This window comes from Cariama cristata, unplaced genomic scaffold (genome assembly GCF_000690535.1).
Source record: "Cariama cristata isolate BGI_N322 unplaced genomic scaffold, ASM69053v1 scaffold43159, whole genome shotgun sequence".
NCBI classification, from domain to species: Eukaryota; Metazoa; Chordata; class Aves; order Cariamiformes; family Cariamidae; genus Cariama; species Cariama cristata.
Genome location: NW_009636001.1, coordinates 15,224 through 29,427, shown reverse-complemented (window position 1 = coordinate 29,427; position 14,204 = coordinate 15,224). Strand labels below are relative to the sequence as shown.

Sequence of the window (14,204 nt, the reverse complement as noted above, 5' to 3'; positions counted from 1 at the left end):
CAAGAGGTCAGACTGGGGGCTGCTGCCTGCCGCCGCTGTGCTGGTGTACATGCGTGTGTTTCATTCCCTACTGTGATTCCCATCCGCTAATCCAGGTCAATGTACATGCTTGTAGTTAACATACCGGCAAATCTGATGGACATAGTATTGTCTGGCATGGGGGGGTGATGAGCATCTGGAAATATTCTGGGGACAGTAAGCTCTTAGTCTACTTCAGTAGCAGCCAGCAGCATGATTATCTAATGGCAAGCCTGAGCACAGATTTTTCCTTTAATGGAGTCCTTTCAAAATAAGGATTAGGAAACAGTTCTCCCACCTTTATGCTCTCGCCATGATTATCTTTAGGCATGAAAAATAAGCTGTCAGTCTTAGACTTGCTCATATTTGCCACAAAATGCCATCCAGAAGTATTTTCCTATTAGATGCATGAGACCTGTTTCCGTGCCAGTTTGTCCACACATCCTTTGTATACAAATTCTGTAGTTTTTAAGAGTGGTTGTGAACCAGAAGGCATTTTGAAAATACAGTCCTTGGTTTTTAATGTTGTTTCAGTAAATTTTAAGCTCTACCTTAGGATGGGTAATACCAAGAGACTGAAATATTAGTCTTTGTTGCTAACATGTGATTCTTTTACGCTGTATCTTTCCAGATTAAATACAGATGTTGAACTGTGTCAGAGTTTGAGACGTCTGCTAGCCGATGAAAGTGTAATGAGTTCCCTAGATCCAGAAACCAGGTACTTACTAATGCCTAGATTTTTAGATAGTATATATATCATTCCTTATTGTACTTATATTTTATGTTTCATTAAATTAGTTAATACAACTGGAAAACATACCACATCTCTGTTATTAATTTATTAATCACTGCTAAATTACCTGCACAAGAGTTAGGAAGTTTGTAGTTGTGTAGTCTTGGAGGATGTCTCTCTGACTGTAGAGCGCAAGATATATTTAAGCTGAATAACTGAGATCTGCAAAAACAAACAAACAAGAAAAAGAACGTACAATTTTCTTCAATAACACCATTTTGATTAAAATGAGGTGCGGTATTGTGGTGTATATATCAGTGTTTTTAGCAATACAATTAGGGAACAGACAATATAACTTGATTTCAGTTTATAGAAACTTATTTATATTTTTTAAAATCAGATTATCGGTATGTTTATTTAAAGCTTACTTTATGATTGCTGTAAAATATTTTATTAGCTGCTTATTCAGTTATAGTTTTGAATTATTTCTTTGCTGATGTGGTTAGTCAAGCTTAATGTTTGAGTAAGTTACTTCCCTCCCCCTTCTTTCCTCACAATCAAGGATGTTAGATTTGAAGTGGTCTTTTTCTGATCTGTTAGAATAAATGAAGTGTCAAATTAAAATGGTAATTTGAAGAAGTTGGTTAAACATCTAGATTAATGTAGTGGAATTATTTTGAAGGATATTTTCAATGCAGATGACTAAAATAACTGCAAAGGAAAAGTCCTGTTTCACTGAGTAAACTGTTAAAGACCTAAACCGTAGGAAGTCTGTGTCCATAATAACAATGCTTATATAACTGTGTTGTTATTCTCTGTAAAAGATGTGAAACCTAACTAACTACTAAGGGCAAAATCTGTTAAGAAATTATGCTTACTATCAAATGAGGCTGTTTTAACGGGGATTTACTGTATTTTTAGGCGAGTGGCAGAACTTTTTATGTTTGATTTTGAGATCAGTGGCATTCATTTGGATGAAGAAAAGGTAATTTTTGGCTACAATATATGAACAGAAATTTGCCTGACTACCAAAGACCAGAAAATGAAACATGTGGGACATGAGTTATGTGATTCTGGGCCAGTTTGTCCTCCAGGATTGTCATTGTTCTCTGCGGAATTATGTCTTCTCAGAAATGATTAATTTTGTCTATTTTAAATCATTTCTAAAATGTGGGGTTTAATGCTGGTTTATATATTAGTTGGCTGTTCTCTGCAGTTTGGTCCTCATTCCTTTATCTGTTCTGAAGAGTTAGAAGCAAGACCTGGGATCCTGCTTTCTTTGGTTGGTGTCTGTATCAGATATTTAAAATTGCTGCTTAGCGCTCTGAACAGCCTGTTTTCAGAGGGGAAAAAGCAGCAGCCTATGCACTGTGATGACATGTTAATCAAGTGGAGTGTTTTAGAAGGGATCAGGTGTGTGTCCAGGCTCTCCTCTGGTGTTCACATAACCAGAAGTTGTAAACCTTGTTCAAAGTTGAATGTTTGGACACAGTCTGATCACCTTTCTTGGTGCTTTTACATGCTTTTGCAGTAGTTAGTGATGGATTTGCCAAAACCATCAGCTTTCACCATGCTTTATGGTATGGATGCTCTGTTGGATGTCTGTTCATAGCTCATGCCCCTGTACAAAGTTAATACCTTGTTTATTTGAGTCATCCCCTCCAAAAAGATCTGTACAGAGGCTCTTTTACCAGGTTTATGTGGTAAAGTTACTCTGAAGATCATGGTTGTGATGGTGTTTTGTGACCTGGAAAATGCTTCTAGAATATATTTTTACAATTACCTTGTACAAAGAACAACTCTGAAACTTGAACTCTGGGTTTTATTTCTGATTTGACTATTGGTGCTACAGTGCTTCATCCCCTTTCAGTTACAATTTCACTTACCCTTTATTTTTGCACGTTTTCCTCTTCCTCCCCCACGTGTTCCACTCCTATTGCTTGCTGGTCAGTGTTTCTTTTCAGTTCTCATTTCAAACTTTAGAAATCCTTCACTGGTGTAAGTTGAAATTTACTTTTGCTACAAAGAATTTCTGCTTTTTAAAATAAAACTCAAAAGATGCATTTTAAAGAGTAAGGATGGAACGGGAAGAGAGAGATCTGCAGGTTTTGCCATTCTTTGGGCTTTACAAGTATGTTGTATCAATACCCTCAGCCTTTTCTTTTGAGCTATGAACCCACAGGCAGCAGAGAGCATACTCTACTAAAACGAGCAAGTTCACTGAAACAAATCTTATAGTATTGTTAAATGTGTGAAATATTATAACGATGGTGATAAAACCCTAAATCACAAACTTCTCGGGGAAAGGTTGAAATAGCATAAATGCTTTGCAGTCTCCAGAAAATAGTGCAATACAAACAGTAACAAGAGAACTGTAATTCTATATCTATTTCAGGATAAATAGGATTTATAGGATACTGTAGGATTTATCCATCTCAATGATGTTTCTTTTTTCTCCTGTGTGTTTTACATAGCAATCGTATTAGGCATAGTTTTAAAAATGCTTTCCAAGCAGCTAGCAAAGCTTATGTAAATTCTATTTAAACTCCACTGTACGTTTTCTTACTGCAGAAACATAGATGCTTTCAAATTTCAATCCTGTGTGAAATCATAGATCTGTATGAGCATCTGATCTCGTCGACTTCAGCCCTTGATTAGGATTTTGTTGATGCTGCAAGTCTAATCTTGAATGCTGTATTTTCTGCTGCATTTCTGGAAAAGTCCTTTAAGGTTTTAGAAACTTTGAGTTCTGCTTGTACTATGTCTGAAGATACTATGTATTTTGTACTTTATTTTTCTTGCAGCGTAAAAAGGCAGTCAACCTCAATGTCAGAATATTGGATTTATGTAATGAATTTCTGACAGGAGCTCACCTTCCCAACAAGATTGACAAACATGTTTTGCCAGAGCCCATTCGATATAATTTTACAACTGAAGGCAATTACTTACAAGTTGCTGGTCTGCATGCTGATTGTCCTGATGATCTGGTGTGTATTTCCAAATTTGCTTTGGCATACTCTGTAACAAAAGTGCATATCAGTTATTTTACTTGTTGAGGCAAATGCATATGGTTTATGATTATAATATTATGACTATCAAGGAAGAACTGTTTTGGAACATAGTAATCAATGGCAGCCTTGGCTATAGCAGCTATGAAATAATGGAGGTGAAGATCCTGAACAGATTGAGGAAGACGAGGGGCAGAATACAGACCTTGGATTTCAGGCAAGCAGACTTCAGTTATTCAGTAAACTGGGAGGTGGGATCCCATGGGATGCAGCTCTGAAGGCTAAAGAAGCTCAGGAAAGCTGGCAGTTCTTTAAAGGTAGCATCCTCCAAGCGTTCAAGGATACTAAGATACTCAGTATCGGCACATCCTGATCCTTAGAAATCCAAGCAGATGTATCGGGAACCAGGCTTGGCAAGCAGGGAACTTATGACAAAGCTTCATCTCCAAAAGGTAGTAGATGTGAGGTGGAAGCAGGTAGAAGATACAAGGGAGGAATTACCTGTACATGTAAGGGATGATGTTAGGAAGGCCAAAGCTCAACTGGTGTTGAGACTTGCAAAGGACATCAAAGGCAACAAGAAGAACAACTTCTGCTGCATTAATACTAAAAGGCTGGACAAGGAAAAGGTGGACTCAGTGATGAGTAAGGTGGGTGACTTAGTGGCAGCAGACTCAGATAAGGCTGAGATGCTGATCGCTTTCTTTGTCTCAGTGTTCACCAGTGAGTTCTCCTAGCGCACCGTGCTTAGTGAAAGGGTTTTCAAAGAGAAGAACAACCAGCAGTAGAAGGGGATCCAGTTTGGGGATTAAGTGAGAGAACTCAACCTGTGCAAGTCCTTGGGACCAGACGGGCTGCAATCAAGGGTACAGAGAGAACTGGCTGTTGTCCTTGAAAGGGTTCTTGTCTTTGGTAGGCAGTGAAGATCAGGGAAGAACCCCAATGACTCTCGGAAATAATATGTTCACCCACGTTCAGAAAGGCCAAAAAACCCTCAGATTGGGGATCTGCAGGTGACTTAGCTTCACTTTGATCCCTGGGAAGGTTATGGAGCAATCCAAGTTAGGAGATTACAGTCTGGATTGGTGGACAACCAGATAGATAAAAATCCTCATTCCATGATCAGACTTGGAGAGTAGTGATTGAAGTGTTGTATTCTGCTGGAAGGCTGGTAATGAAAGAAGTGTTGCAGGGGTCTATCCTGGGTCCTCTCCTGTTTAACATCTTTATCAATGACCTGGAGGAAATGTCAGAGTGCTTTGCCTACCAGATTTGCAGGTGATAGCAAATTGGGAGGAACAGCTGATGCACTGAAGGGCAGGACTGACATTCAGAGTGGCTTAGAAGCTGAGGGAATGGTCCGGTGGGAACCTTATATCATTCAAGAAGGACAAATGTCAAGTCCTGCTCCTGGCAGAGACATCCTGAGGTCCTAGCCAAGCTGAATTATCCTGAATAGTCTTATTTTAGTTATTGCTAATGATGCTTTTCTGAAAATAATTCATTTAGAGTTTGTTTATAAATTGAAAATTAATTTTGACTCTTTGAAATGTGACAGTGGTTCCTTAGTCTTTTAGATATGACTCTTTTACTCTATGACTAGGTATTACAACACTCAAGTGTTCTGTTTTCGCTTACTATATAGTTAAATAAACGAGGTGACTTTGAAATCTTGTTTGTCACAAAAAAGACAAGAGCTTACTGTGGTAGAGCCCAAGCTGTAATGTTTACTCTCTGTAAGAAATGAAATTAATTAAATTATGGCACCAATAGGATGTAAATAAAGGAATAATACTCATTGCATGGAATGCAAGTCTCTGAGTCAGATCTTTTGGAGAGGCTCTTTGGAAATCATATAATTTAGGTTGGAAGGGACCTCTGGAGCCTGTCAGTTTGAGTCTGATCCTCTTCAGAGCAGGATCAAGTAGATCATGTTTCTCAGTGACACATCCAGTTGAGTTTTGAACACTTCCCAAGGATGGAGATTCCATTACTTCTCTGGGCAGCCTGTTTGACCACCCTCACTATTATTTTTTTTTTTCCTGATATCAAGTTGGAATTTTTCATCTTCCAGCTTGTGTCCATTACATCATCTCCTCTTGCTCTGCCCCTCCAAGAACAGTCTGGCTGCATGTTCTCTATGCCATACTGCTTAGTAGATAAAGATTAAGACCTCCTTTGAGCTTTTTCTTCTTTAGACTGGACAAACCCAGCTGTCTCAGCCTCCATTCTGTGTCATGTGCTCCAGCCCCCAAACATCTTGGTGGCCTTATGCTGGACCCAGTCCAGTACGTCAGTGTCAGTCTTGTCCTGTGGAACCCAAATCCGGACATTGTGCTCCAAATGTAGCTTGGAGAGTACCAAGTAGAGGCAAGCAGTCACATCTGTGGACCAGGTGGAGTGTGCTCTTTCTAAGAGCTTGGTACGCTCTTGGCCTTTGCTGCAGATTTCGTGTTCAGGGAAGGGGAATAATCTCACTTACTTTATTTGCTTTTTTAAAAATGAAAGCCTGGTGGGAAAGGATAGGTACAAAATGACTTGTGAATTATTTATAGTCATATTTTTTATAAACCCAGGACCTCCATTCTTGTTGAATATATTATCCAAGAGAGAAGCTTATTTCAAATGAAGACAAGCGTAAGTTGTTGCTGGATTTCTTAAACCTATTCCATATGTACAAAATAAAGATTATCTTCAATTGATTTGTGAAACGTAAAAAGCATTTTACAAAATTTTCTGAGGCTTGAGGTGATTTCAGGTTTTTTTTTGAGAGTTATGAAAAAACCCCAGCAAAGCAGAAATAGGAGAAAGACTGATTGTCTGTGGGCAGATGGGCAGACTAATAGCTTGCTACTTCAAAAGAAATAAAGCTTTTCTCTTCCTCTTTTTTCTCTCCTCTGACCCTGTGTCTGGTTCTTATCAGATCCTTCTCTAAGCCAGCTTAATTGACGTGCAGAGAACAATTTGGCTTTCTTTTGGGTTTATTTTCAGAAGTTTTAGTGAGTTAAGAGGGCCCACAGAGTGGTCTGAGAAGCACAGATGTTGGCAGGAGGAAGGAGGCAATGAGCAGAGAGGGGACTGTTGGCAGGAGTAGAGAACAGGACCCTTTTTTGGCAGTCTTGATCTGTTAGATTGTCTCATTGCATTTCCTCATTCCATCTTTAATGGATAAGAGAGCCATAATTGTCAGGCGGTCGTAATTACTATTGTTAAAGGGCTTTAGGCCTTTTCCTAACAGTATCAGTGAAATACAGCTGTAATGCCAGATCTTCAGTTGCACCACTTGTTTCCCTTAAAAATTGCACTGTAGTTATGTGACCTTTTTATTTTTTTTGTATTAGGTGCGAGAAGCTGCTTACAAGATTTTTCTTTACCCAAATGCTGAGCAGTTGAGCCGTTTAGAAGAATTGCTTGCTAGCCGAAACAGTCTGGCACAGTTGGTTGGGTACGACACCTTTGCCCACAGGGCTCTTCAGGGAACAATGGCCAAAAATCCAGGTATAAGGCATGTGTGGAAGGACATGCTGAGAAATCAAATGCACTGTGTTAGATGTGAGGTCAAAAGTTGTTAGTTTCTTTTGCTAAGTTTACGCATACTTCTTCCATACTATCTTATTGCAGTTACATTTTGCTGTATGCAATACTCATACTTTCTATAAATGACAATACTCACTTGAGTAGGAATGAGTGGTTTTGTTCTGAATCAATACTCACTCCTTAGATTATGAAGCTGCCGTTATCCCAGCATGTAACAAAGTAAATGTGGTACTAAATTATCTTGAAATGATGGCACAGTGGTCAATGGAGTAGTTTGTTGTTCTAAAAAGAACTTTGTTGTTCTAAGGGAGCTTGTTTTGTTTGGAATGTTTTGATGTACTTAACATCTTTTAAGGGAAGAAATCACTTAATCTCCCTCCCATTTTACTTCTAGAGACAGTAAGACAGTTTCTGGAGAAGCTTTCTGACCGGTTGTCTGAAAGGTATGTCTTTTTCACTAAGTCGTTTTTCTGCATACTCTTTATTTCAAGAATAGAGGGACTTGTGCGCTATTAAGTCAGTCAGTGCTGCTTATATGCTGTGATGTAAGAAAAAGCAAGACTTTCTCAGAGTTTTGAGCAGAGCTGTCAGCTTAGAAAAAATTTTCTGTCTATGATCAGACAACACCTAGGACTGAATGCAACAAGTGATGTGCCAAGAAATGCAGGCAACAGCAAACAAGACCACCAGGTTTAAGTGTTGAAGGACACTTCTCCTGGTCTACTCCCCATACACACAACTCCATGTATTTTTACATCTATAAGAAAATTCCCCCATTTGTCCTTCTTGCCTCCCTTAGTTCCACACAGCACAAAACAGTTTCATTGCTGTGTGTAAATGGGGTGTATTCTAAGACAGAAAATGCTTTGGAGGTGTACTACCAGAGTAAGAGGGATTTGATTTGAAGGTACCTGAATGACAGAAGCAGAATGGAGAAGTTCTTTTACTGTAGTATATGGACCTGCCATTTTATAGAGTGCTATCCATCTCTGATGATGGGAATTTTCTTAGGACTGAGTATTATTGTGTACTGTATTCCATTGCTCAAAAAATCTTTCATTAACACTTTCATCATAAAAATATTTTTCAGAACTCAAAAAGATTTTGAAATGATGACAAAGATGAAAATGAAGCTCAACCCTCAGAATTCAGTAAGTTAAATTCTCATGTGTGATTTTCTGTTCTGTTTTGTTTTAAAAATATAGTATAAGCTAACCTTGTTCTATAAGAAAAAATAACTGTATTTTAGTGTACAAAATGATATAAATAGAGAAACTTTCTGTCTTCTGACTTCAAATGCTTTTTGACTGCTTAGCTGCTACTTGTATTAAAACCAAATGTTGACTGCAAGATAACTGTTGGTTTATACAAAATGATACTGAGATAACCAAAACATAAAGTGATGAAAGTGACTATTACTTTGTTTTCAATTGACTCACTTGAAAATTAAAGACTGTACTTTAGGCTAGCTGAAAGTCCAGTTTGCATACTCTATTGTGTGTATTCTAATTCTGTACATAATGAGGCTTATCTTTTTATTTGAATTGAGCGTGTTTATTAAAATCTGTTATGAAGTCCCATTGTGTATTTGAGTAAGTACCACCATCTTCAAGCAAATGTTAAAAAAAGGTTCCAAGTTATGATATCTGATGCTATTTCTGATGATGTTTTTAGCACTGAATGTTTCCCATTATGTTTTAAAGTTCTATGACTTGTCAAACTGCAAAAATATTCAAACGAAACAAAACTTTTACTTTGGGTTCACTTGTCTGTAATTGTAATTATAAGCTGGAATTCTCTTTCAGAAGCTGATGCCGTGGGATCATCCTTACTACAGTGGCGTCCTTCGTGCTGAGAGGTAAGCTCCTTATGTTCATGATTGTAATGTAAATGAGTGTCTTTATTTCATTCCTTGCAATAAGGATAAAGAAAGTCCTCAATGTAAACAGGATTTCCTTCTTTGAAGATGTACTTCAATATGAAAAAATAAAGAGTATCTGGTGGTGCTGTTGTTTGTAATATTTCTTAGTTACTGCTGGAATGCTCGTAGAAGTTTTTGGCTCCTCTGTTGTTTTACGGGGAAGTATTGGCCCTCTTTGAAGATATAAGAGGATGAAACAGTTTCAGAACAGCTAGAAAATCCTTATTTTGTTTTGCTTTTAGCTCTTAGCTGAGCTGCAGTAATGTTTAAAAATAAACTTTCATCACTGAATACAAACCAACTCCTCTTCAGATTTTAGCTGTATTGTACTTCTTACTGAACATGCACCTATCATCCCCTTCTACAGACTTGAAATTGCAACTTCCTGAGTATATCTTCACTATTTATGGATAGAATTTGTTCCCATCTCTCCTGCAAAGACTGGGAAATAAATCCTCTACAAAGACTTGAATGGTGCACAAGACCTTTACACATAATGAGATGCCAGCTCTGAAAGACGTGAGCCCTGCATGTTGCCTTTATTAGATCAGCAGCGGTGACCTTTTAGGTTTGTGTTGGAAAAGATAATTTAAAGTTGTGCTTCTCTCACAAGAGGGGGAGGAAAAATCTTCCTTCACTGCAGATCTGTCGGTTTTTGATTTTTCAACAAACTTAGGTTGGATTTGTCTGATTAAAGTAGTAGTTTACTCTGGCTCAGAAAGCTATGATAGTATAGTCATGGCATGGAAGGATTGCCAGCGGTTGGCCTGGCTGTCCTGCTGCTTTCTTGTATGTTGTTGCTGAGGCAGTAGCTTGATGAGCAGCAGCTCTACTATTGGCCTTGTCTTAAACTACTGCATGCTCAGATGGCAACTGAACTATGTATGTGCAGCAGTGTTCGTGTCGTGGGTGCGCAGAACTTGCCGTGCAGGGGAGGGAAAGGGATGCCCAGCTGCTGGGTCGGCTCCCGGCAGCCGATGCTGGAGCATGCAGCACTCCACAGTGTATGTGTGGGTTGCTTGGTTGTAGCACAGCCTGGGAGCGGCTGCTTTTGTTTCAGGCTGGACAGGTAGCAGACAAGCCTCTGTGAAAGTAGGAGCAAAGCGGTGGTTATACTTGAGGAGAGTGAAGGTCCGTCTAGCTCCACATCCCATCTTAGCAGTGGTCAGTAGCGGCCTGTGGAAGAGTGCTGTCATATTTGTTCAAGATACTGTCTTGTAGCTTACACATCTTTACCTTGCCTGTATAGTGTCTTCAAAACAGCAAGAATTACATTCTGATACATAGTGCTTGACATAAATTTCATCAACATCTGAGAGTAATTGTCTATGTATCCTATTTATTTTCTACATTTCCTATAGTGTCTGCTTTTCTGGTTTTCAGAATTAGTGTGTCCCATAAGGGTTGGAGTGTTAGATGTAGAAGGCTCTGTGTTTGTTTCTTTCTCCTCCTGGACGAGTGTCTTCTGATGGTCTCTTATTGTCCTTAGATCATCTCATGAAGCTCACCGTATTGCAATTGAGTTGCTGATGATCACAAATAGATTATTCTGCTCATTTTGGCATTAGGAAGAAAAATATTTCCTTTCCTTTTGGGGCTTTGTAAAAGACCCAATTAAGTTACTTTACTTTAAGAATTGCATGGTAGCTTTATGGAGGGAGAGCTGCAGGTAAAACAGACCAAGACATCGGCAATGTATCTTTGCTCCTTTTTTATGTATTCAGGCACCAAGTCTGGCAGCTGGATCAGTGTGAAGAATCTCCTGAACGTATGTAGGGCCTCCCTGATCAGCATGCAGGATTGGGGCTCAACCTTTTTTCTCCCTCCAGGTTGGGCAGGAGTATTTTTTTCTGGCAGGTATACAAGCATCTCCCAGACAGGGAAGGAAAAGCAGTTTTCCTCTCCATTGCGTGCAGCAGTGTTTCACTAAAAACCAAGGACTTGTGTCTTTCACTGTCCTGTTTTCTGTATAGTGGTCTGTCTTTGCGAAAAGTTTTTGTTCTGGCAGTGACTTAACAATGCTTTACGTTCATTCTACCCATCTTGTAGGTATTTAACAGGGTACTGGATACTGGGTAATCAGCCCCGAAAAGTAAATCTCGCCTCTCCACTGCGTAGTATCAGCAGCTCTGCTTTATGACTGAAACTAGGCAGGAGTCAGAGAGTGTTCATACAACAGCCAGAGGAGAGGAGTATACCTTGTCATGTCTGTGCCCTAAACATCTTCTGTTTGCAACTTATTGTCTATGTAAATGTGAATGCAATGTCCCTTGTCTTGTATTTGTACTTAGCTTGGTTTGATTGCATCCTTTCTTGAATGCCCCTTGGATGCCGTGGTGTGTTTTCAACACTTTTGTAACTGGAAGATAGGAACCATATCTTGTCACAAAGCTTCATACTGGTGGGAGTTTGACTTTTGGCTGTTTGTTGTTACTCTCTCTCTCTCTGAGCCAATTATCTTGTAGTATTAAATTATCTCTCTAAAGAAAAGTGATGTTGTTTTCCTTGGTTTATCCCCCCCACCCCAGCCCTGGGAAAATAGTTTACACTTTCTGTTGTGTTTTTTTTTTTTTTAGTTGTATCACGTTTCCTTGTATTTATTTATAAGATAAATAAATTATTTAATTTAATTTTTACTTATTGTATCCTATTTTATTTTGCATTTTTACATCATGGAATGACAAAATACATTTTCAAACAAGACATATTTACCTGTCATGCATTTCTCCCATTCTTAGTATTCGTTTAGTAGATTATTTATTTTGTTCTCCAAGGGTTTCTCTTTTTTTGGAAGAAATTTACTTTTAGCTGTGTGTCTTCTACAGAAATGTCATGGTCATATTTGTAATGGTGCTGTGCACAGAGCATTGCTTACATTTTTGTCTGTTGTGTTTTGGGACTCAGTAATAGTTTGTGTGGTGGATTTCTCCACTATTACGAGTTTCTCTTTTTTTCTGCTTAGTAGAACACTTTTGTTGAAAGGGAAGCAAATGAATGCTTTTCGGTATTTCTTTTGGGCTGCTGTTGTCACTCTGTCTCCAGCTGATGTACAGAACCATAGTTTCCTAGATATTGTCAGGTACATAAGATGCAGGTTATCTTTATAAACCTAGGTATAAACAAAGAGACTACATGGGTTTAGTTCTTGATTAAATAACTTAGCAATGTTCTGGTACGTCGCACATGCACTGCGAAGGGGTGCAAGAAATATTGGATGGGACGGTGTCTGTGTCTGTTGGAAAAGGTTTCCCATTTCCTATTTCAGTCTATAGCACCACGCTTGCAAACAGAAATGCTGGGAGCGAACATCGGACAATGGGATCCCGATGGGACCTTTTACTTCCTCTTTAGTTCTCTGGATTTTGACCAGCTACATCAGTTTGTCTCAAATGACACTGAAACTCATGACATATTTTTAATGTGTATAAACATAAAACAGTCTGTAGTTGTATATTTTAAATGTATTTATATGTTTTATATTCTAAATATATGTTTATTCTATATTAGAACAGGATTAAGGAAACAAATGCCTTGTTAGATTCCTCATGATTAGTTTTAAGAGCTGGGTATTTACTTCTGAAGACCATAGGATATTCACATGCGTTCGGACTGTTGAATTTTACTGACATTTGCTGTCAGCTGTTCTGCCCATTTCTGCGAGCTGTTTTGTAAGCCGAGCAGCAGGAGGAGCCCCGGACTCAGTTCATGGAGTACGGTTTTCTTTCTGTAAACTTAGCCGCAATAATTTTGTTTCTGTCAGCTTTCACCAAGACTTTTCCCTGGAAACTTGATCCTACTTCAAAACTGTAAGTCTCCCATTGATGGTAACAGGATAGTTTACTGCCTTTTTTTTTTTTTTTTTTTAATTATGTTAAGTGGCCTCTCTGGCTTTAAACCCACACTTAGGACACTGTAAGGTTTTTGTAGCTATAGTTGTAAGTGGCAGAGAAAATAGATGTCAGTATAAATGTACATTTAAGAGAAACTGGAGACAAAAATCTGAAATTCATGGTAGTAGTATCTTAAAAGAAGATAGAATAATTAGGAGAACCTCAAGAATTTTGGCAGGCTAAGGGTAATAAAACAGTGAATGCTGGAACATGCTTCAGCCTCTAACAAGTAAGAAGATGTCTAATATGTATATTACAAAAATAATACTGTTGAGTTTTAGTGCAGGCAAGTACCATGGTATTAATTAAATCCTATTACTTCTTAGTAAGTGCAGCTGCAGTTGTAAATAATTCTCAAGGCCCTGATCTTGCAACTGGAAGCCTTGTGGTAGTCTTGCTGACTACTTCTGGGTCATCAAAAAAAAAACCCCAAACCAAACAAAGTTGGAAGAGACCTTTTGAGGTCAACTATTTGCCTTGAAGGTGGGATGGACTGTGCCTAAGCCACTTTGACGGAGGCGCAAAACTGTTCTGGAGTACCATCAGTGGTGAGCTTAGTGTATTTGGTGGTGTCTCCTGTTTCCCTATCCTTTGGTTCTTACCAGGCTGGGCTGACTTCACTGGCTATAATTCACTGTTGGGATTTTTGCCACAATGTCACAGATTTTATTCAACTTGCAGCTGGGGTGTGCTTGTAGGGTATTGCACTCTGCTGGTCCGTCTCTTTGGGACTGCAGAGCTCAGTAAGAGTGGCCTTGGGGATGAACAAATTGGTGCCCAAATAAGCCAGTTTCCTGCTGTGTAGGAAAGAGAAGCCACCATGGCAACTGCAGGCGTTTCAGACCGCGGGGGGACGAGCTGAGCTGAAATGAGGAACCCATCATCTCCTTTCTCCTGGGGACTGTGCACGGGCTGCCAGCTTCGGGGAGAGTGGGCAGCACCCTTGGTTTTCAGGGGGGTAGGTTCACTACCAAGGTACCTAAACATGACTGGATGCTTCTCAAGTTGCTAGAAGCTGCCACTAATGTTGAGGGTTGCAAGTTACTTGTAAACAAACTTGTTTACGGCTGGGTTTTTTTTAAATATTTTTTTTTTTT

General features: G+C 39.0%; 1 protein-coding gene across 1 annotated transcript in view; it reads left to right on the top strand.

Annotated features, from left to right (window-relative positions):
• Window positions 1–649: 649 nt before the first annotated feature.
• The window catches only part of MIPEP (mitochondrial intermediate peptidase), a gene marked incomplete at its 5' end in the record, with an annotated part of 28,014 nt that continues 14,459 nt past the window's right edge, over window positions 650–14,204 (top strand). The window contains 7 exons of the mRNA XM_009707748.1: window positions 650–736; window positions 1,673–1,736; window positions 3,556–3,738; window positions 7,101–7,257; window positions 7,691–7,739; window positions 8,387–8,447; window positions 9,102–9,154. Of these exons, the coding sequence (XP_009706050.1) occupies window positions 650–736; window positions 1,673–1,736; window positions 3,556–3,738; window positions 7,101–7,257; window positions 7,691–7,739; window positions 8,387–8,447; window positions 9,102–9,154 (654 nt within the window). The remainder of the gene's footprint in view (window positions 737–1,672; window positions 1,737–3,555; window positions 3,739–7,100; window positions 7,258–7,690; window positions 7,740–8,386; window positions 8,448–9,101; window positions 9,155–14,204) is intronic.